Here is a 21,240-nt window from a genome sequence, read left to right as displayed (position 1 = left end):
TGAAAGTTGCTAAGAGAATAGATCTTGAAATTCCTCATCATAAGAAAAAGATTGCAACTGTGTAATAATAAGGAAGTGGTAACCCACTCCAGTCCTCTTGCCTAGCAAATTCCATGAATGGAGGAGCCTGGTGGGCTACATACAGTCCATGGGGTCGCAAGGAGTCGGACACGACTGAGTGACTTCACTTTCACTTTTCAATGACTTATTCCGGTGATCATTTCCCAATACGTACAAATATCAAATTATTATGTTGTACACCTGGAAATAGTATTCTGTCACATGTGAATTATACCTCAATAAAGTAAAATAAGAAATAAAAGTGACTTGCAAGCTTTTGGGGTTCACGCGAAAAACTACGCTAAAGACTTCATTTTGAAAGTATGGACATGGGGTCACGAAGAATCAGACACGACTGAGCGACTGAACTGGACGGAACTGAAGGGTCGGAAACTGGAAGGAGGGCTTCCCGGGTGGCTCAGTGGTGAAGAACCCACCTGCCAATGCCGGAGACGCGGACTCAATCCCTGGTCTGGGAAGATCCCACGTGCTGGGGAGCAGCTAAGCCCATGGGCCACAGCTGGAGCCTGGGCTCTAGAGCCTGCGAGCTACAGCTGCTGAAGCCTGCACACCCTGGAGCCCACGCTCTGCAACAGGAGAAGCCGCCGCAACGGAAAGCCCATGCGCTGGAACTGGAGAGTGGCCCCATGCTCCACAACTAGAGGAAAGCCTGCAGAGCAGTGAGGACCCAGAGAGCCAAAAAGAAACACAGAAAGCGACAGTAAAACACTGAAAAGCAAGCAAAACCAAGAAGAAATGGACTCCAGAGTGATAGGGTGCAGGGCTTTTTGCATTTGTGTCTTGTTTGCCAGTTCTGGTAAGATGCTGAAGGTTTAACAACTTTTTAGGGATGGTTAGACAAAACTTGGGTTTCACACAAGTAGAAATGCCAGATAAAATATAGGAGTCCAGATAAATTTGAATGTCAGATAATGAATCATCTTTAGTGTAAGTATGTCCTAAGTATTGAGAAAAACAAACAGGGCACCTCAATATTGTAAGGGACATTATTAGAAAGCAAACTGAATTTTTCTAGAGGGATTTACTCTCTTATCCAGGTCACATAAGATTTCCACATATAAAGGCCCAGGGAATTTGAGGTCATGATGCAGAATTACAAAATGCACAAGTAAATAGGAAGAAGAGTTAGCAGAAATGTCATATGGTAGAATTAGACTTCCAAGAACTTCATATACTTCTTGGGTTTATGTTATAGAATATGTATATAAGCTGCTTCTTTTTCGTGCAGCACGAGATCTTAGTTCTTGGACCGGGGGTTGAACCCATGCCTCCTGCACTGGAAGCATGGAATCTTAACCACTGGACAGGGAAATCGGAATATGTTTAATATGGTTAAACAATAAGGAATCAAAACCATGATTACTTAGTTAGAGGCTAGGCAGATTTGAAGAAGAATCAAGTAGAATTTCTGGATGTGAAAAATGAACTCATTGAAAATGGAAAGCCTTAAGAGGAGGTGAAAGAGCAGAAGAGACTCAGTTCAGTTCAGTTCAGTTGCTCATTTGTGTCCGACTCTTTACAACCCCATGAATTGCAGCGCACCAGGCCTCCCTGTCCATCACCAACTCCCGGAGTTCACTCAAACTCATGTCCATAGAGTCGGTGATGTTATCCAGCCATCTCATCCTCTGTCATCCCCTTTTCCTCCTGCCCCCAATCCCTCCCAGCATCAGAGTCTTTTCCAATGAGTCAACTCTTCTCATGAGGTGGCCAAAGTACTGGAGTTTCAGCTTTAGCATCATTCCTTCCAAAGAAACCCCAGGGCTGATCTCCTTTAGAATGGACTGGTTGGATCTCCTTGCAGTCCAAGGGACTCTCAAGAGTCTTCTCCAACACCGCAGTTCAAAAGCATCAATTCTTCAGCGCTCAGCTTTCTTCACAGTCCAACTGTCACATCCATACATGACTACTGGAAAAACTATAGCCTTGACGAGACAGACCTTTGTTGGCAAAGTAATGTCTCTGCTTTTGAATATACTATCTAGGTTGGTCATAACTTTTCTTCCAAGGAGTAAGTGTCTTTTAATTTCATGGCTGCAGTCACCATCTGCAGTGATTTTGGAGCCCCCCAAAATAAAGTCTGACACTGTTTCCACTATTTCCCCATCTATTTCCCATGAAGTGATGGGACCGGATGCCATGATCTTCATTTTCTGAATGTTGAGCTTTAAGCCAACTTTTTCATTCTCCTCTTTCACTTTCATCAAGAGGCTTTTTAGTTCCTCTTCACTTTCTGCCATAAGGGTGGTGTCATCTGCATATCTGAGGTTATTGATATTTCTCCTGGCAATCTTGATTCCAGAAGAGACTAGCCAGCTAAAAGCTCTGATCTAGAAAGCGGATCTGGGGAAACTTCTCAAAAGGCTGCACAAGGAGATAGAGAGATGGGAAAGATGGAAAAATGGTTAAGAGACAGGAAGGATCAAAAGAAAAGGTTTAAAATATATCCAACTGGAGTTTCAGAAGAGATGAATAGGAATTGGTGATGGGCATTGGGGAGGTCATATTCAAAGAGATGCTAGTGGAGAATTGCCCAGAATTCTCCTGGATGTGATTCCTCAGATTCAGAAATCACAGTGAACTTCGAGCAGGTTTGGTTTTTTTTTTAACCTGTAGTTGATTTAAAATGTTGTGTTAGTTCTAGGTGTACAACAACGTGATTCAGTGTATATATATATACATTCAACAACGTGATTCAGTGTATATATATATTCCAGATTCTTTTCCATTATAGGTTATTATAGGATATTGAATATAGCTACCTATGCTATACAATGAAAAAAGAAAAAAAAAAGTGCTAGTTGCTCAGTCCTGTCCTGATTCTTTGTGACCCCATGGACAGTAGCCTGCCAGGTTCCTCTGTCCATGGAATTCTCCTGGTAAGAATTCTGGACTGGGTTGCCATGCCCTTCTCCAGGAAATAAATAAATAAAAGTCAAGAGTCTTTTATAAACATAACATTATATTTATATATATATGCCTTTTCAGTTTCTTTTCCATTATAGGGTGTTACAGGAGATTGAATATAGTTCCCTGTGCTATACAGTAGGACCTTGTTTATCCACTTTATATATAGTCATGTGTTGAGCAGAAGTTTTAAAACAAATGAATTCCATATTCACATATATTGTAATAAAACTTCAGAATGCCAAAGACAAAGAGGGAAAATTAAAAACAATCAGAGATTTAAAAAAAGCACAATACCTGCAAAGGAATCACAATGAAATTTAAAAGCAGCTTGGCCAAGAGCAATAATAATAGCCAGAAGATAGATGGCAAAAAGCTAGCTGTCAATCAATTCAGTTCAGTTCAGTTCAGTTCAGTCGCTCAGTGGTGTCCGACTCTTTGCGACCCCATGAATTGCAGCACGCCAGGCCTCCCTGTCCATCACCAACTCCCGGAGTTCACTCAGACTCACGTCCATCGAGTCCGTGATGCCATCCAGCCATCTCATCCTCTGTCTCAAAATAATCCAAATAGAATTATTCACTAACAGACCTTCACTGAAGGAAGTCTAAAAGAGATGCCATCAGAAGAAGGAAATTCTCCATAGAGGGAAGGATAGAAAGGCAAGAAGGAACTGTGAACAAATAAGTGAATAAATGTATGAGTAAATAAAAACAAATGTCTGTATTAAGCAATAATAATATAATAATAATAGTGACTGAGACTGATTGGGAGGGGGTGAAAACAGAGTGCAAGTAAAATTGTGAATGACAGTAACACAAGCCGATAGAGAGGAATAGAGCTGAAGCTTTATTTAGGAAGTGAGTAACGGTATTGAACTGTGGTGTTGGAGAAGGCTCTTGAGAGTCCGTTGGACGGCAAGGAGATCCAACCAGTCCATCCTAAAGGAAATCAGTTCTGAATATTCATCATAAGGACTGGAAATGAAGCTGAAGCTGAAGCTCCAATACTTTGGCCACCTGATGCAAAGAGCCGACTCATTGGAAAAGACCCTCATGCTGGGAAAGATTGAAGGCGGGAGGAGAAGTGGACAACAGAGGACGAGATGGTTGGATGGCATCACTGACTCAATGGACAGGAATTTGAGCAAGCTTCAGGGGATGGCAAATGACAGAGAAGCCTAGAGTGCTGCAGTCCATGAGGTCGCAAAGAGGTGGGCAACTGAGTGACTGAACAGTAACAAACGGAAATGGTCTAATTTAGACTTTTAAAAATCAGGCGTCAGGACTTCACTGGTGGTTCAGTGGTTAAGACTTCACCTTCCAATGAAGGGGTGCAGGTTCGATCCCTTGTTGGGAAGCTAAGAGCCCACAAGCTTCATGGGCCAAAAGGCCAGACATAAACAGTAGAAGCAACATTGTAACAAATTCAGTAAAGACTTTTTAAATGATCCAATAAACTTAAAAAAAATCAGGCATCATCCTGGCAACTAAAAATCGGCACTTACCAAGAGCATTGCCAATGAATGAACAACAAAGGCGTTTACCATCTGCCTCTGTAGGAGACTGAGCCCCTGCTGCTATAGCTGTTGACCTTCAATAACCCCTGAGGGAGTTCAGGGTGGAATGAGGCACTCTGTGCTCCAGGGAATCTGGTGGGACAGGTCTTTAGACAGTAGGATGTTTTTAGGAATTTTGTGATCTCAATCCTTGCATCTCCTCATATCTAGAGAAGCACTAAATCCCTTCCTGGTGACATCAGATTCTTATAACTAACAAAAAGCCTTTTGTAAAATGAGTGCTTTGTGGTATTGAACTCCACCTTCTCCAGAATCTTATATGTTGACTTCCCCCCACTGCCGCTTTGGAGAAGTCTCTCAGAGTTATCTGAGATGCTGCCTCCGGGGCTGCAGTCCTCATCTTGTCCCCAATAAAACCGAACTCGCCACTCTCAAGTTGTACATCTTTTTTAGTCAACAGTTATTGAGACCACGAAGGGACCCAGACTACACTCTACGAGGAACCGGAGCTTTGGTACCAGCAGCGGCCCCTTGTGCCCATTCTTGGGGAGTGCAGACGAATTTGGGTAAGTCTCTCCTAGTTCTCGAATCTCCTGTGTTGGTTGAGATTCTGAGTTTTACTTGGCAGTGGAGGAGGTTACCTGCCCCCTCCCAGTAGGAAAGTTACTGGCCGGGGGCCCAGGTGAAACATCCGGGGCATACCCACTCATGATCCAGACACTGAGTGGGGCTTGGTTGAAAGATACTGAGAAATCCCCACCCAGGCAAAGGATACTGGGTTGGGGGGCTGGCTGAAAGATGCCAGGGAATTACCTACCCAGTGAAAAGGTACTGGGTAGGGCGACTCGACTGAGGAAAAAAATTAAGGAACACCCGAGGCTCAGCTGAAAGATGCTGAGGTTGCTCTGTTGTAGGGGACTGAATGGTCTTAGCTAAGTGTAAGAGGCTGATCTAACACTTCCTCAATTCGACTGCCATTATAGAATTTGTCAGGATAAAAGTGAGGAGAATATATGAGAGCTTTGCTCCAAAGAAAAGGGGCAAGACTCCTTCCGGTTGGTTTCGGTTTTCTCAGCTGACTGAGGAGTTTACGCGAGTGGTGGAAGCCTAGTCCTCATACCGTGCAGCAGTCCCATAGGGAAGCCCACTCATTAATTAAAATACTTGTTCACCTGGGGGTCGCACATAAGAATTGGCTATTCAGCCACCTGAGCAGCCACGGTGATCCTAGATTGCCGGAGGCAGAATCTGAGACACTTAAGACCAGCTGAAAGACTCTGGGGTGACTCCTGGAGGAATTAAGCTCACAAGCAGCAGATGGGCCCACTACACAAGTTCACTAGTGATTTTTATCCCTGACAAATTCAGCTTAAAATGGGAAACAGAATCTCTCAAAAATAGAAACAAAGGAGTGTCAGAAGGCCAGCCTCTGCTAACACTCCAGCCAGATTCATGTGTAATACCTATGCAGCTCATACTTGCAAGTACCTAGTTAACTGAAGAAATTATACAAAAAGAGATCTCAACCTAAAAGGGCCAAATAGGGGTCCTTTTGATATATCAAAATTGATATTTTTGCATGCACAATCAGAAAAGGCCTGCTGTGCTTACTTTGACTGGTATCTAGAAGCTTCTAAAAGAGGAAATGATAGAGTAACTTCTTCACAGGAAACCAACAAGAAATTGCTTGAAACTGTATCAGAACTGAAAAAGGCTGCTAGTACTGATTCTGCCAGGTCGCAGGTCTAGTGGAACTGGGAAGTCACATTTGGCATTTACGCCATTTGGCTTTTGATTTCTGGGCATCTCTTTGCCTTTTGTTTCAGAGTGTGGCTACTGGCTGGTGAAGTTCTGGTTTGGTTTGGTTTGAGTGTGCAGACATCTGGTACATACTTCTCGAGCTAATATGGGAATTGCTCATTTTAAGGTTCCACACTCCACCTGGGAACCCCTTGGAAAACAGATTTTTTTTTTTTGACTGGTCAATCTATAGCTATGACAAGAAAAATGGCCTAAAATATTAGATCTTTATTGACAATAGGATAGGAAAATGGACTAAAATTCCCTTATGTCTAGGACTTCCTTCTGTAATTAACAGCCTGGGGCTGATCAAACTAAGACCCTCACTTCCCTAGAGGGACAATCCCTGCTGGGACCAATCTGCCCTTGTTATAAGGACCAACTTGAGCACTATCTGGTCTAAATTCTGGGTATAAAACTATGATCAGAGAAAAATATTATTTTTGACAATGTGGTCACAATATTCTTTAGACTCCTTAAAGAAAAATATTATCTTTTTAAGAATTCTTGCCCTGAGGAAATAATTCCGCCTGGAATGGGGGAGACCCGGGTTTGATCCCTGGGTTGGGAAGATCCCCTAGAGAAGGAAATGGCAACCCACTCCAGTACTCTTGCCTGGAGAATCCCATGGAGGGAGGAGCCTGGTAGGCTACAGTCCATGGGGTCACAAAGAGTCAGACACGATTGAGCAACTTCACTTTCTTTCATACCTTTAGACCAGAGCTCTCTGGATCACTCTAGACCATCTCTAATTCCTGAAACCAAAAGAAAAAAAAAAGGGAACAAAGCCTTTTAAAATCTTACTCCAACCCTTTTTTTAAAAAATAACTAGTATTCATAACTGAGTTTGGAAATTAAGCAGAATATTTTCATTGTACCTAGGTTTAATATAAGTTAACTATTATTATATCTATTACAAGTTTGTCAGCAAGGAAATTACCTTGAGTGAAGAAACTTCTAAAAAATGTTACCCCAATCTGGAGAGACTATTTTATTAATTAATTAATTAATTAATTAGTTTTGGAGAGACTATTTTAGACAGACATTCCTAAAGAATAATTATTCTTAACTTGAACTTCTAAGGATTGTGCTAAATTAAGTGTTGGAAGTGTATTGAATAGCTAAGTCATTTCCAAATAAAATAAGATTTTGAAACATTTACTGCTGAACACTAATTTCCTTTTACAGAGAAACTAAAGATTTCTGGGATTAAAAATGAACAATATTTGGGGCCATCCTAAAATGTTCTCTTTAAGAAAGCAAAGGTTTTAGAAATTATCACTGGTATTTATGCTTATCAGTCTATAAAATGCTAAAATAAAAGTCAGTTCTTGGTTGCTTAAGGGAAGTAGGAAGTATGTTTTTGGTAAAGAAGGTATGAGGAATGGAACTGCGTTTTGTGAAGGGAAAAGGAAGTAAGCCTGCTTTACAGGTGGCTTTTTAGGAAGAACATAGTCATGGGTACAGAAAGCGATGAGGTTTGTGAAAAGCAAACCATGAAGAAAGTTTTGTACATAGTCAGGACTAAGTTTTCTTTATCTCTTAAATGATCTGTTCTAAAATCTTTTATTGTTACTTTCACCAAGTGAATAGCTATTGTTTCACAATGACATATAATCCTATTTGACTGAGTTCTAAACCTTTTTGATATTTGTTGACAAAACTTCCTAAATCCTTCTAATGAAGAAGACTTCTAGCTAACTTCTGGATTCTTCAGAGGGCCCCTGAAACACCCCAAAGAGAGATAGTACACTAATTTGGCTCATTTTGTATACAGAATTACATGGGGAATATTGTCCAGTGAGTAATAAGTCTCGGTTTAAGCCACCAGGGAAGTCCTATACTGTATGGTAAATGTTACTAATATAGATATCCTAGAAACTGTATGGAGTTCCTAAAATTCTGATATGTTTGGGTAAAATGTTATCAGGCAGGATTCTAGTTACTATCTCAATATTGTCATAGCATTAACCAAGTTTTGCCTCTTTAAGAAGATTTATAAAAAGGACTTTTGAATAAATGCCAGTTTCTGAACTGAGTAAGGATTCTAATAGAAAACCTGACGACTTCACAAAGGTTAACAAAAGGACTGAATGAACTGGTGAATATGCTTATAACTTGTATAGTTTCTATCTGAAAAATTACTGATTTGAATCTGTGTTTTCCAGGAGTAAGAAAAAAAAAAACACCTTTCCCTCAAACTAATTATGGCAGTAGTTTGGTAAAATTATATTTTATAAACAAATTGAAACATTTATCTTTTCTCTCTATCTGAACCCTCCAGAGATTGGAATCTCTTAGTTTCCAGTAACTTTATCAGATAGGTTAGGAAGGTTATCTCAATAACAGGTACAGAAATCTCATGACACCACCCTTATGGCAGAAAGTGAAGAAGAACTAAAAAGCCTCTTGATGAAAGTGAAAGAGGAGAGTGAAAAAGTTGGCTTAAAGCTCAACATTCAGAAAACGAAGATCATGGCATCCGGTCCCATCACTCCATGGGAAATAGATGGGGAAACAGTGGAAACAGTGTCAGACTTTATTTTTTTGGGCTCCAAAATCACTGCAGATGTTGACTGCAGCCATGAAATTAAAAGACGCTTACTCCTTGGAAGAAAAGTTATGACCAACCTAGATAGCATATTCAAAAGCAGAGACATTACTTTGCCAACAAAGGTCCATCTAGTCCAGGCTATGGTTTTTCCTGTGGTCATGTATGGATGTGAGAGTCGGACTGTGAAGAAGGCTGAGTGCTGAAGAATTGATGCTTTTGAACTGTGGTGTTGGAGAAGACTCTTGAGAGTCCCTTGGACTGCAAGGAGATCCAACCAGTCCATTCTAAAGGAGATCAGCCCTGGGTGTTCATTGGAAGGACTGATGCTAAAGCTGAAACTCCAATACTCTGGCCACCTTATGCGAAGAGTTGAGTCATTGGAAAAGACCCTGATGCTGGGAGGGATTGGGGGCAGGAGGAGAAGGGGACGACAGAGGATAAGATGGCTGGATGGCATCACCGACTCAATAGCCATGAATTTGGGTGAACTCCAGGTGTTGGTGATGGACAGGGAGGCCTGGTGTGCTGCGATTCATGGGGTTGCAAAGAGTCAGACACGACTGAGCAGCTGAACTGAACTGAACTGAGAAGGGAGGAATTTATTTAGATCTGTTAGGCAAAATCTGTGATAAGTCTTTGGCATGACTTTCCTAGCCCTGAAAGATTTTATTTTAAAAGTTCAATCTGAGACTATAAAAGTCTCAGCAAAGCAAAAAAATCTATGATCAATTTTGGTTATGTAAATCATGCCCAGTTTATTGAGACCAGACCTATATTACAAACAGGTCTTAATTAGGTTATATTTGGTAAAAATGACTGTGATTTTAGGGAGAAGGGGCTTCCATGGTGGCTCAGATGGTAAAGTGTCTGCCTGCAATGCAGGAGACCCAGGTTTGATCCCTGGGTTGGGAAGATCCCCTGGAGAAGGAAATGGCAACTCACTCCAGTACTCTTGCCTGAAAAATCCCATGGACAGAGGAGCCTGGGGGGCTACAGTCCATGGGATCACAGAGAGTCGGACATGACTGAGTGACTTCACTTTATTTAGGGAGAAAGAGATGTTTCAGTGAATGTTAAATCCCAGCTCTGTATCTACTAAGACTCATTTCCTGGATAGGTCTTTGCTGTTAGGGTATATTAATGTAAAATTTAATTGAATTATTGGAGGACACTCGGGCTGTTTTTGAAGTTTATCTCAGTAATCTGTCTTTGGATGAAGATCAGTTGCCTCACACATAACCTGCAAGCAAGACTAGAAGAAGACATAATTTAAGGAACTCTCTCCAACCTAGATGGAAGGACCTTTCAACTCCATGGTACTCTTAACTAGCTCATGCCCAGTGAAATTGAATCAGGTTACCTCCCACTTCCAAAGGCCCCTGAGCTGGACTGGTCTATAGAGAGGCCTACTGACCTCAAACTCACCTTAAAATGATGCTCAAACAGAGGAAACTACACTATCCTAGGATGAGAAGAAGATGATATCAGAAGCAGACAGCTTGCCCAAGATGCTGATCTGACTTGTGTGATCATTTATAATGTTTTCTTGGTTCCTTGGACTTATGCCTATCAACCAAGTGTTTATCATGGACATGATTCTATGCTAGTTTAAAACTCAATCCAATTGTTGGTTTGTGGCCAGTCACCTGTGCCTAGTACTTCTGGGTTACCTTGGTGGATTTCTGTTCTCCAGGGCTCTGATTGGATACCCCCTAGGAAATTTATTTTAGATGAGTGTTCAGTCCTGTTCTATCTATTCATTATATTACTAGATGGGATCCTCTCACCTGGCCAATTAATAATACCTGCTTTGATGCTGGCCATAGATTTAAGTTTTCTCTTAGGGTCATTTGAACTCAATTAAGTGATGAGCTAAGTCTCAATAAAAAATTAACTTCTCATCCATTAAAAGGAAAACTCCCACAATTATGGGGAGGATGTACATGGTTAACACAGGCTATGGTCATTTAAGTTTAAGGCTTCTCTATGTTGGGAACGGTTAAATCATACTAAAAATGATCAACCTGCTAATTATGAGACAAGGCTGGGTGCTTTATGAACTATGCCTGTTATTACCCTTAAAGAGAGTGATTGGTATGGAACTCAGTGGATTTGTGGCACTAATTTATGGCCTTGACATCTACAGGGATGGATACGAAGGTGTAGCCTGGGATTCCTATGAATTTAAGGTCATACTTGTTAACAAATTAGAGGTAACTCCAGACAATCTATTATTGATATGATCCCAGTGGGTCAAAGATCTGTATTCTACTAGTATGACCATTTAACAGCTTTTGTGTGTGTGTGTGTGTTTGCCTTCAGTGGGGCTGGAGGATGTAATTGATCATATCTAAGCCTTAACAACTTTCATAAGCTTTAAATGATAGTAATTGGGCTATTAGCCTATTGAATTCTGAGATCTATATGGTGAGAAAGGAAGTGCTATACAACTTCAAGGTCTTACAGCATCTCAGGGAGATGTTTATGCTATAATTCAAAATGAATGCTGTATTTTCATACCTGACAAATCTTTAATGTAACACATTTGATGACCCAAATGAAAAATCCCTAGTCTTGACAATCTTAAAAAAAAAAAAAAAACTGGTTTGGTGTGGGAGGCTCATGGCTAAAATATTTACTTTTAATTCCACTAATGTTTTTAACTATGAAGTGAAGTCGCTCAGTCGTGTCTGACTCTTTGCGACCCCATGGACCGTAGCCCACCAGGCTCCTCTGTCCATGGGATTCTCCTGGCAACAGTACTGGAGTGGGTTGCCACTTCCTTCTCCAGGGGATCTTCCCGACCCAGGGATCGAACCCAGGTCTCCCGCGTTGTAGACAGACGCTTTACCGTCCGAGACACCAGGGAAGTATTTGTTTTTAACTATACCATTTGTATTTTGGTTGTTTCATAAGATTATCATTTCTTGAATTACCAAGTATATGACTGAGGCTCCAACAAAAATGATGACTAGACTTGAAGCAGTTGATCAATGTATAGCTCGATATATGATCGATGATTGTAATAGTGTAACTCTAGGTGTGAAAAGATGTAGTGAGAGGAAACTAGAAGACAGGTGTCCACAGCTCTTTGACTATTGAGACCTAATCCAGTAACAGCACATTGAGTGTCTTATCAACAAACACCTTCTTCAGAACTGGGAACGAGCCTTCCTAGCAACACGGGACAAAATGGTCATGAAATGCCCCCCAAAATATGGTCAGACTTATGACCACAAGGGGGCCAGGTCAACCGCAAATTGTCACTTACCAAGAGCATTGCCAATGAATGAACAACAAAGGCATTTTCCACCTGCTTCTATGGAGATTGAGCCCCATGCTGCTGCAGCTGTTGAATTCACCAACCCCTGAGGCAGTTCAGGGTGGAGTGAGGCCCTCTGTCCTCCAGGGAATCTGGTGGGACAGGTCTTAATTTTATCAATCCTTGCATCTCCTCATATCTAGAGAAGCACTAAATCCCTTCACGGTGACATCAGATCCTCAAGACTAACAAACACCCTTTTGTAAAATGAGTGCTCCTCCACCGAAACCTTATAATATTGACTTTCCCCCCACTGCTGCTTTGGAGCAGTCTCTCAGAGCTATCTGAGATGCTGCCTCCCAGGCTGGGTCCTCATTTTGCCCCCAATAAAACAACTCGCCACTCTCAAGCTGTACATCTTGAGCTGTACAGCAATGCAGGACAAAATGGTCATGAAGTGGCCCCCAAAGTATGGTCGGATTTATGATCACAAGGGGTGAGCTACAAATTGGCACTTACCAAAGGCACTGCCAACGTGTGAACAACAAAGGCATTGGCTATCCTCCTCTATGGAGATGGTACTGCTGCAGCTGCTGACATTCAACACCTCCTAAGGGAGTTCAGGGTGGAGTGAGGCACTCTGTGCTCCAAGGAATCTGGTGGGACAGGTCTTTAGACAGTTGGATGTTTTCAGGAATGGGTTTTATGATCTCCATCCTTGCACTCCTCTTATCCAGAGAAGCCCTAAATTCCCTCACAGTGACATCAGATCCTCATGATTAACAAAAAACCTTTTGTAGAATGAGTACTTCATGGTATTCAACTGCCCCTTCAACAAAACTTTATATATTGACTTTCCCCCCACTGCTGCTTTGGAGCAGATTCTCAGAGCTATCTGAGATGCTGCCTCCTGGACTGCAATCCTCATTTCCCCACAAATAAAACTTAACTTGCAACTCTCAAGTTGTACACCTCTTTTTTCAGTCGACAAGCTAAACATCCCACTCATGAAATTAGACAAAGAGCAACAGCAAAAATAAAGAGAAGGCAGAAGGCAGAAATAATAAGAGCAGAAACTGATGACACGGTAAAACAACTGAAAATAAGATGCCCTGACAAAGAACGAAACTAGTTCTTTGAGAACATCATAAAACAGACAGACCTCACGTAAGATTCCTCAAGATAAAGAAGAGAGCCTCCGAATAAGAAAAATATCAGGCATGAAAGAAAATGGTCAATTATCCTCTGAAACGACGTTTAACCTCAATAGCATCCACAAAAAGGCAAGTTTCACCACCATCAGATCAGCCAAAAGATGAACCTGACAACGCTGAGTATTGGAGAGGTGTGGAGGGCGAAAATTCAGTGCTGTGATGAGGGTGTGAGTTGGTGCAAACACTGTGGTGAGCAGTTTCCCAAAATCTAATGAAGCCAAAGACAGCCACTTCCCTGGAATGCACCAATTCCGCGCCTGAAAATGTTCAAAGGTGTTAGTTTCAGCATTTTTGAAATAGCAAAAAGCCACCACCAATCACAAAAGTCCATCAAGTGGAAAATGCATAGATAAGTTACAGTACATGCCTACAAAGAACTACATAAAGCAGTAAAAAATGAACTAGAACTAAACTCATCAACAGGGGTAAGTCTTACCAACACAATGTGGAGCCAGAAGTCCAGTCCCTTAGGAGAATGTAGAAGTTTTATAAAGCAGATAAAGGGAACTGGAAGATAATGGCAGAGGAATTAGAGAAGTAGGAGGGAGGGCAGGATTTTTTCCAGACTAGACTAGAAATCAACACCTTGCCTGAGGCAAAGCGAAAAAGCGTGCTTCTCTCTGTCGATGATGTCGTGTGTATTCTTTACTCGCTGTTTTTCGGTCTCGAAATGTTAAATAGTAAAACACTAAAAAATAGTTATTATTGAAAAGTGGAAAAGTAGCTACATTGAAACACAATAGTATTTTATAAAGTGTAAATATTTTACTTAACATTCAAAACAGGATTTATTATAATTTTTTGGCACTCATTTAAATTTTGTTCCCCCAGTGAGACCCTACTTCTGGTCCTGTTAGAGGTTCTCAGTGGGTGGGAGGTGGAACGAGAGATGTCTGTGGCTTTCCGAGCAGTGGTTTCCTGGTGTGTCTGAGTGGGAAGACCTTAACCGCATTTTCATATCTTCCCTCACAATAACCTCCAGGGTAGGTATGCTTATGCTCACTTTGTAGAGGAAGAAGACTTAGGAATGATAAACTCTTTGGGCAACCTGGACTCAATTTCCTTATTTATAAAATGCAATAATGTTGGTAACCTCATCATAAAGATTTAGTGAATTAATACATAAAATAGGGGACTTTGCTTGTGACCCAGTGCTTAAGAATGTGCCTTGCAATGCAGGGGATGCAGGTTCGATTCCTGCCGAGGGGCAAATAAACCTGTGCTGCAGTGAAAGATCCTGTGTGCTGAAACTAAGACCCACTGCAGGCTAGTAAATAAATATTTTTAAACAACACTTAGAAGAAGTATAGAAGAGATCTCTATACTTTATTGAGCTGTTCCTGACTTGGAACCTGCTCAGGATGACCTAGTTATTTAAGTGTGAGAATTGGGGTTCACAGACTCAATGAGCATGAGTTTGAGCAGACTCCAGGAGATCATGATGGACAGGGAAGCCTGGTGTACTGCAGTCCATGGCATCGCCAAGAGTCGGACACGACTGAGCAACTGAATTGAACTGGGGTTCAAGTCCAGTTCTGTCTACACCGGTACCCTAAGTGTGGTTAATCTGAATGGAGATGTGCTTTGAGTATAAAATACACACCAGACTTCAAAGATCATATGGAAGAAAGTAACATAGCTTATTAGTAATTTTTTAATATTAATTACCCGAGATAAATTGGGCTAAATAAAAACATTTCCTTTGCCTGTTTCTTTTTATGTACTTAGTTTTTCCTGTGGCTACTAGAACATTTAAAATGACAAGTGGCTCATGGGGCAGTGCTAGCCCACCCCAACGTGCTGTACTGTCTGATGACAGCAAAGTCAGAAGTATTCCATTGCAGCTGCCACTGGCAACCCCAGTTGGACGTAACTGTTTGCCTAACCATTCCTCAAATAGTTCTGCTCCAAACCCACACCCTGTGCTTTGGAGTCTTAATCTCTGGCCCTCCAGGGAAGTCCTAGTTCTGCTTTCTACCCGCCTTTGCCCCAGGGGTTCCTTTCCCAGTTCATCTTCCTTCTGGACTCATCTTTGATCGTGTGACGTCTTCCTCGAACCACAGTCACACACCACTTTCCCAGACTTACTCTGTGTATATTATAACCTGCTCTGATTAGTCTTTTCTGCAGCCAAATTAATAACTGCACCAACCAACATGCTATGCAATTTAACTTCTACAAAATATTTTTTCTCAGCTACCATCTAATGTAATCCATACAACCTCTGATAGAAGAACTGTGGTTATTGTTATTGCTCGGATAATGGAGGCTCAGAGATGTTACTTGAAGGAGGACACACAGTTTGTCAAGGTCAGAGACTGAGCCTTCATTATTTCTGGGTCTTCAGTGCCTTGCACAATGCCTGCTACGTGGTTGATGCTCAAAAAGTTCTTAGTGAATGCAACCCATTTGGATGGAAAGGGGCTGTCTCCAATGCAGTAGATCCCAAGTAACGTTAGGAGCACACTGATTGAAACCGCCCACCCTGGCCGGGCACCATAGTAACCATTTGCATGAGTTGTTTTATGACAGGAGATCCTGATAAGGAATACGGAACTAATCGGCCACCACCAACCTGAAGAGTTTGGGAAAGGTCGAAAGGAAAGACTGCATGTCCATCCCCTTCCCAGAATCCTCGCTAGCATCCATCTTGGCTGAGTGATGCGTGCGCCACCAGGAAAGACTCTGAATTAGAATGATTGGCCAAAGACCACCCGGAAACTAATCCCATCACCATAAAACCCGACACTGCGAGCCACACGGCAGAGCAGTTCTCCTGGGTTCCCTTACCCTCCTGCTCTCCACCCGGGTGCCCTGTCCCAATAAAATCTCTTGCTTTGTCAGCACATGTGTCTCTGACAATTCATTTCTGAGTGTTAGACAAGAGCCTAGTTTCGGGCCCTGGAAGGGGTCCCCTTTCCTACAACAGTAAGAGTGTAAAGGGAAAGGGGAGCACGTTGGGTAGGTTCTAATCCTAGCCCAGTGACCTTATCCAAGGTCCTAATGCCTCCGTTTTCCCATTTCTCATCTGTAAAATGGGTTTTTGTGAGGATTTAAGTAAATTAATAAAACATATGGAAGTGCTTATTATTATTACTATCTTCAAATGGGATAATTCAACCTGCTTGGTGAAGTTGTTAAGAATAATGTGCCTGGTGCATTGTAAGAGCTTAATGAGTGGCAGCTCTTATAATCCAGTGTTTGGGGTTTTTTTTTTAGAGAGCAGAATGCTTTTTACCCCCAAAGGAACATGTATTCATAAGTGAGGTAAAAGCTGAATTCATGTTAACTATGTCCTCTCTTCCAGGCGGCCCAGATTCCCTCAGGCTCCAAGGAACAGATAGAAAATCTCTCATTTAATACACCTCTATCATTTTACCATCAAGGAAACAGTCTAAGGCTGGGGATATAATTTTCTAAGGCCACCTGACAAATCAGCACCAAAATGGGAACTAGACTGCATGTCTGTGTCCCTCAGGCCACAATAAAAACCCTCGTGCTGTGCGCGTAGAAGTGACCTTAGCTGGAAAAGCTGGAGAGGAGTGCTTCCCTGAGACCGACACCCTTTGCTGAATGTTGCCAAGGCCACCCCCGAGTGAGAGCAGAGATGGTGCCAGCCGAGTTCTCAGCCCTGGATTGAATGAGTGAAGCACGGTGTAAGCCTTTATCAGCTCCCACACCCCCATTCTGCCACTGCTGGGTGCTTCCTCCCTGCTCCCCTGCAGCTCCAGTCCCATTTCCCTCCAACTCTCTTCCCCTAGTTCCCTTAGGAAACATCCCCCTCGCCCCCATTAAAGAATGGCTTACCCCACGCAGAGTCCAGCCTAGAAGGGGGATGCTCGGGTGGTGGTGGCCAGTATCAGTGCCTCACTCAGGCTTGGCGTGGCCACCAACCTACGGTTATTGTCCAAAGTAAGTAAGGGCAGGAAGTGCAGACTTCTAGATGGAGGGCCCAACAAGAAAACATGCGACAACAGGATGCACAGAGCCACAGGAAACCCAGTTCCCCGTCTGCCTTCCCTCTGGGCAGATAGAAATCTCTTCTGGAGGCAGAGCTTCTGGCTTCTGGACAAGCCTTCCTCCAGGGCGAAGACTGGTCTGAAAGCCCCAGACAGAGAGAAACGCGCGGTGCTGCGCCGCGCCGCTGTTCCAGTTCCACCTCTGCCATGGCTGGTCATGTGACTTTGGGCAAGTCCCTCCAACTTCCTGAGCCCCTCTTCTCATTTGTGAAATGACAATGACAAAACCTGTCCCATTCTCCCTGGGAAAACCAAACTGCCTGACGATCCCCACCGCTCCCCCATCCCCAGCCCTCCCATGGCTTTTTAACCATGTCCATGGGGAGGCTATGATGGGGCACCAGTGCTTTCAAAGTGTACAGAGACTTCACGTCTGTGTGTTTGTTAGGAGGAGGAAAGGGTTCTTCTTTTTTTAATCAGTTGTGTCAATGGCGTTACAAATATTAGGTTTTGGTTTTCAAAACAATTTTGTGACCTGACTTTGTACACAGGTAATATTAAAAGAGAAACCACCTGATGTACGGTAGAAACCAACATAATATTGTAATTATCCTTCTATTAAAAATAATAAAGGGGGAAAAAAGAAAAAAATTGGGGGGGCGGGGAAGAGAAACAACCAACCAAGTGCTTTTCCCACCAAAGAAAAATGCTAAAGCCCCCAAACAACATGACTCTCTTTCCCCAGAGAGCATGTTCGCTCTGCAGCGGGTTTGCAGGACCTGGAGTTCTGACTTCTGCCGAGTGTCTGGGAAGAAAGCTTTGAGAGCCAGGAAGCTGCTCAGAAAAGATGCACCTGGGGGTTTTTCTGACCTGAACTGAAAGTGTGAAGTGAAAGAACATCACAGTCACAGCTGGCTCCTCTGTACTGCTGTGCTGAAAGCCCAAAGGCACTGGGGGTCACAGGTGAGTGAGCCGGGCCTGGCCTTTGATGGTGGCTGCTACCCCTGCAGTGAGAAGCTGAGATTGTAGACTGGCAGCAATCTTTTTTTTTTTTTTTTTTTAATCAGACCACACTCCACCGCATATGGGATCTTGGTTCCTTGACCAAAGATCAAACCTACACTCCCCGTGTTGGAAGGCAGAGTCTTAACCCCTGGCCCACTGGGGAAGTCCAGGAACCATCATTTTTTATCTCTGACTAGGAATGGGGAGGCCTGGGTTCCAGTCCCTGTTCTGCTACTGAGTGACTTTGGGCAGGTCCTTTCTCCTATCTGGGTCTTTTCTCATCTTCAAAGCAAGTAGATTGCTGGGTCACTTCTTAGGTCTCCTCTGGGAAACTCACCATGTTGGATCCCAGTATCACACAGGCTTGGCAACCAGACCTCTCTGGATTCAACCAGCCCTAGATTCAATTCCAGCTCTGTACCTTGTGGGCAAGTTACTTCACCTTCCTGAGCCTCTGTTTCATTCACCTGTAAACCAGGAGAAACACTACCCATACCACACCATTGTGCAATCAAGTAATAGAAATTTACAAAATGTACAATGGCTTACAGTATGTGTCTAATGAAAGGCAGGAAATACTCAATAGAGTTAGTTTATAGAATTCTTACAGGATTCTGGGCTTGTTCAACTTTTGTCTGAGAACTTAGGCACTAGAAAGTTCTTCAGGACTTCCCTGATGGTTCAGTGGCTAAGAATCTGCCTGCCGATGCAGGGGACAAAGGTTCAATCCCCAGTCCAGGAAGATCTCACATGTTGTAGGGCAGCTAAGCCTGTGAGCCATAACTACTGAGCCCATGCTCCACAACAAGAGAAGTCACCACAGTGAGAACCCCGAGCCCTGCGACAAAGAGTAGCCCCTGCTCGCTGCAACTAGAGAAAGCCCACGAGCAGCAACGAAGTGCAGCCAAAAATAAATAAATAAAATTTAAAAGAGAAAAGAAAGTTTTCCATTCATCCTTAGGGGACACTTTTTTTTGGCGGGGGTAGGGGGGTGGGGGGAGGGAAACAAACCAACCTTGTTTGAGCTGCATAACTGATTCATTACTAATAGATTGCTTCCCAGCTGGCTGGGCTCTTGGCACTATACCCAACCATAGGAAGAGTGTCATGGGGCCTTCCTTACCCCTTTCTTCTCCTAGCTTCCCTCTATGCTTGGTAGCTCTTGGTTGCAATTGCAACAAATTTTTCTGGAGTTTTGGACTGTGGGCTATATTCCTTTGCCCAAATCTTATTTGTTTTTCAGGACCTATATCAAAAGTCACTTCCTCCAGGAAGCATTCTCTGGTTTCTTCTTATTGGTCCACATGGATGAAACTCATTGAGTCCTACTGCAGGGATCACTGCCTACCTTCCATTATTTGTGCCTATTCCTTGTATTGCTTCCTGGACTGTGAGTTTCTAATTTTGAGAATAGAATCTGGGTCAGGGAGTGGCAGCATCTTTGTATTCTATTCCCCCTTACACCAAAAAGAGTCTGCAGTAGATTCTTGGCGGAGATCCTCTCATGAAGGGCCTGAGCTGAGCAAAGCAGCGCGATAGAGCTGGAACTCAGCCCACATAAGCAAGGCAATTCAATGGCCCCCAAGCCACTGCTCCACGTTCCAAAGCCACAGCAGATATTGCCCATTGCTCCCAGTCTTCCTGTGCCCTAAGCCTCACTGTCAGTTTCTCACTATAGTGCTTCGGGCCCACAGATCCAGGCTTCCAGAAAGAGGTGGGAACCACAAGCAGCAGGTCAAGAGCAGAAAGTTAACTAGAAGGTTGGTAACTGTCCAGGCTCTTTAACCTTATAAACAGACCACCAGGATAGTCATTCCTAAAATGGATTTGGCCGTGGAGGTGGGATGGCATGTGGAGGAAGGAACTTATAATTTCTCCAATGATATGAATCAGAGGAGAAGGTTGTTGATGGGAGGCAGAGTATAGAAACTGCCCTAGGACTCCCCTGGGGGTCCAGTGGTTAAAAATCTGCCTGCCAATGCAGGGGACCTGGGTTCAATCCCTGGTCCGGGAAGATTCCACATGGCCTGGGACAACTAAGCCACAACTACCGAGGCCTGAGTGCTGCAACTACTAAAGCCTGTGCCCTCTTGAGCCTGCGCTCTGCAGCAAGAGAAGCCACCGCGACGAGAAACCCCTGCACTGGAATCAGAGAGTAGCCCCCACACGCCGAAAACTGAGAAAGCCCGTCAGCAGCAATGAAGACCCAGTGCAGCCAAAAATAAATAAAAAAAAATTTTTCTTTAAGAGGAGAGATACAAAGAGCTGCAAAGGGGTTATTTTCCAAGCTGATTTCTCTAGTATATTCCTCCTGGATTTCCAGCCCTTGAGCACAGGGCCCTGGTAAAAAGTAGGCTCTTATGTATCTTAAAATCAACTTACTGAATGAATGAATGAATGAATGTCTATTAGAAAAAAAGCGGGTTTCTTCAGATTCGCTTCTTTCCTTTCCCCTCAGCTGCCAGGAGGCTCCAAGTTGAATGCAATACAGGCCAGCAGTGCTGGGTCATTCAAGATTGGTTCCTCGTTTACTTGTTGGTCCTTTTTGTGGTTTCCAGTGCTTTGCTTCTATTTCCACCGCCCTAATTCATAACACAGGCCACCTCCAGTCCTTTTAGGAAAGAATTTGTAATTTACAGAATTGGGCAAAAGATTATTGAGGTCTCCTTGATAATTCCTTTCTCAAATGCCTATTGGTTGTGGAAGAAACCCAGTCCCCATGAGCCTGCCTTGTGGGGCTGAAGGGTTCTCTCCCGAGTCTGCTATCTACACGTCATTTATCATCCCCACCCAGGGGTCCGCAGAGTTACTTCCTGCTATCTGGGCACTTATTCTCCCTGGATCTTCCTTCCTCATCCATCTGTATCATCTCCAGCCTTTCTTCCAGGAGGAATTGAGCTACATGAAGCCTGAGGCCTCTTTCCACTGTAGTGAAGGTT

General features: G+C 43.1%; 1 protein-coding gene across 13 annotated transcripts in view; it reads right to left on the bottom strand.

The window, feature by feature from the left end:
- The window catches only part of CNR2 (cannabinoid receptor 2), a 36,731-nt gene that overhangs the window by 3,172 nt on the left and 12,319 nt on the right, over positions 1–21,240 (bottom strand). For 2 of the 13 annotated variants that reach the window (XM_060410670.1, XM_060410669.1), the window contains 3 exons: positions 17,145–20,912; positions 12,643–13,594; positions 12,133–12,275 (listed from right to left, as the gene is read on the bottom strand). The exons of 2 other annotated variants lie outside the window; for them this stretch is intronic. In XM_060410670.1, coding sequence (XP_060266653.1) covers positions 12,133–12,141 — 9 coding nt within the window. In that variant the 5' untranslated portion in view covers positions 12,142–12,275; positions 12,643–13,594; positions 17,145–20,912. Of the gene's footprint in view, positions 1–3,285; positions 4,469–4,495; positions 6,987–7,017; positions 7,063–12,132; positions 12,276–12,642; positions 13,595–17,144; positions 20,913–21,240 lie in introns of those variants that run through there. 9 more of the 13 variants (XM_060410673.1, XM_060410671.1, XM_060410672.1 and 6 more) reach the window with 9 other exon arrangements.

This window comes from Ovis aries, chromosome 2 (genome assembly GCF_016772045.2).
Source record: "Ovis aries strain OAR_USU_Benz2616 breed Rambouillet chromosome 2, ARS-UI_Ramb_v3.0, whole genome shotgun sequence".
NCBI classification, from domain to species: Eukaryota; Metazoa; Chordata; class Mammalia; order Artiodactyla; family Bovidae; genus Ovis; species Ovis aries.
This window is presented reverse-complemented; position numbering and strand designations above follow the sequence as displayed.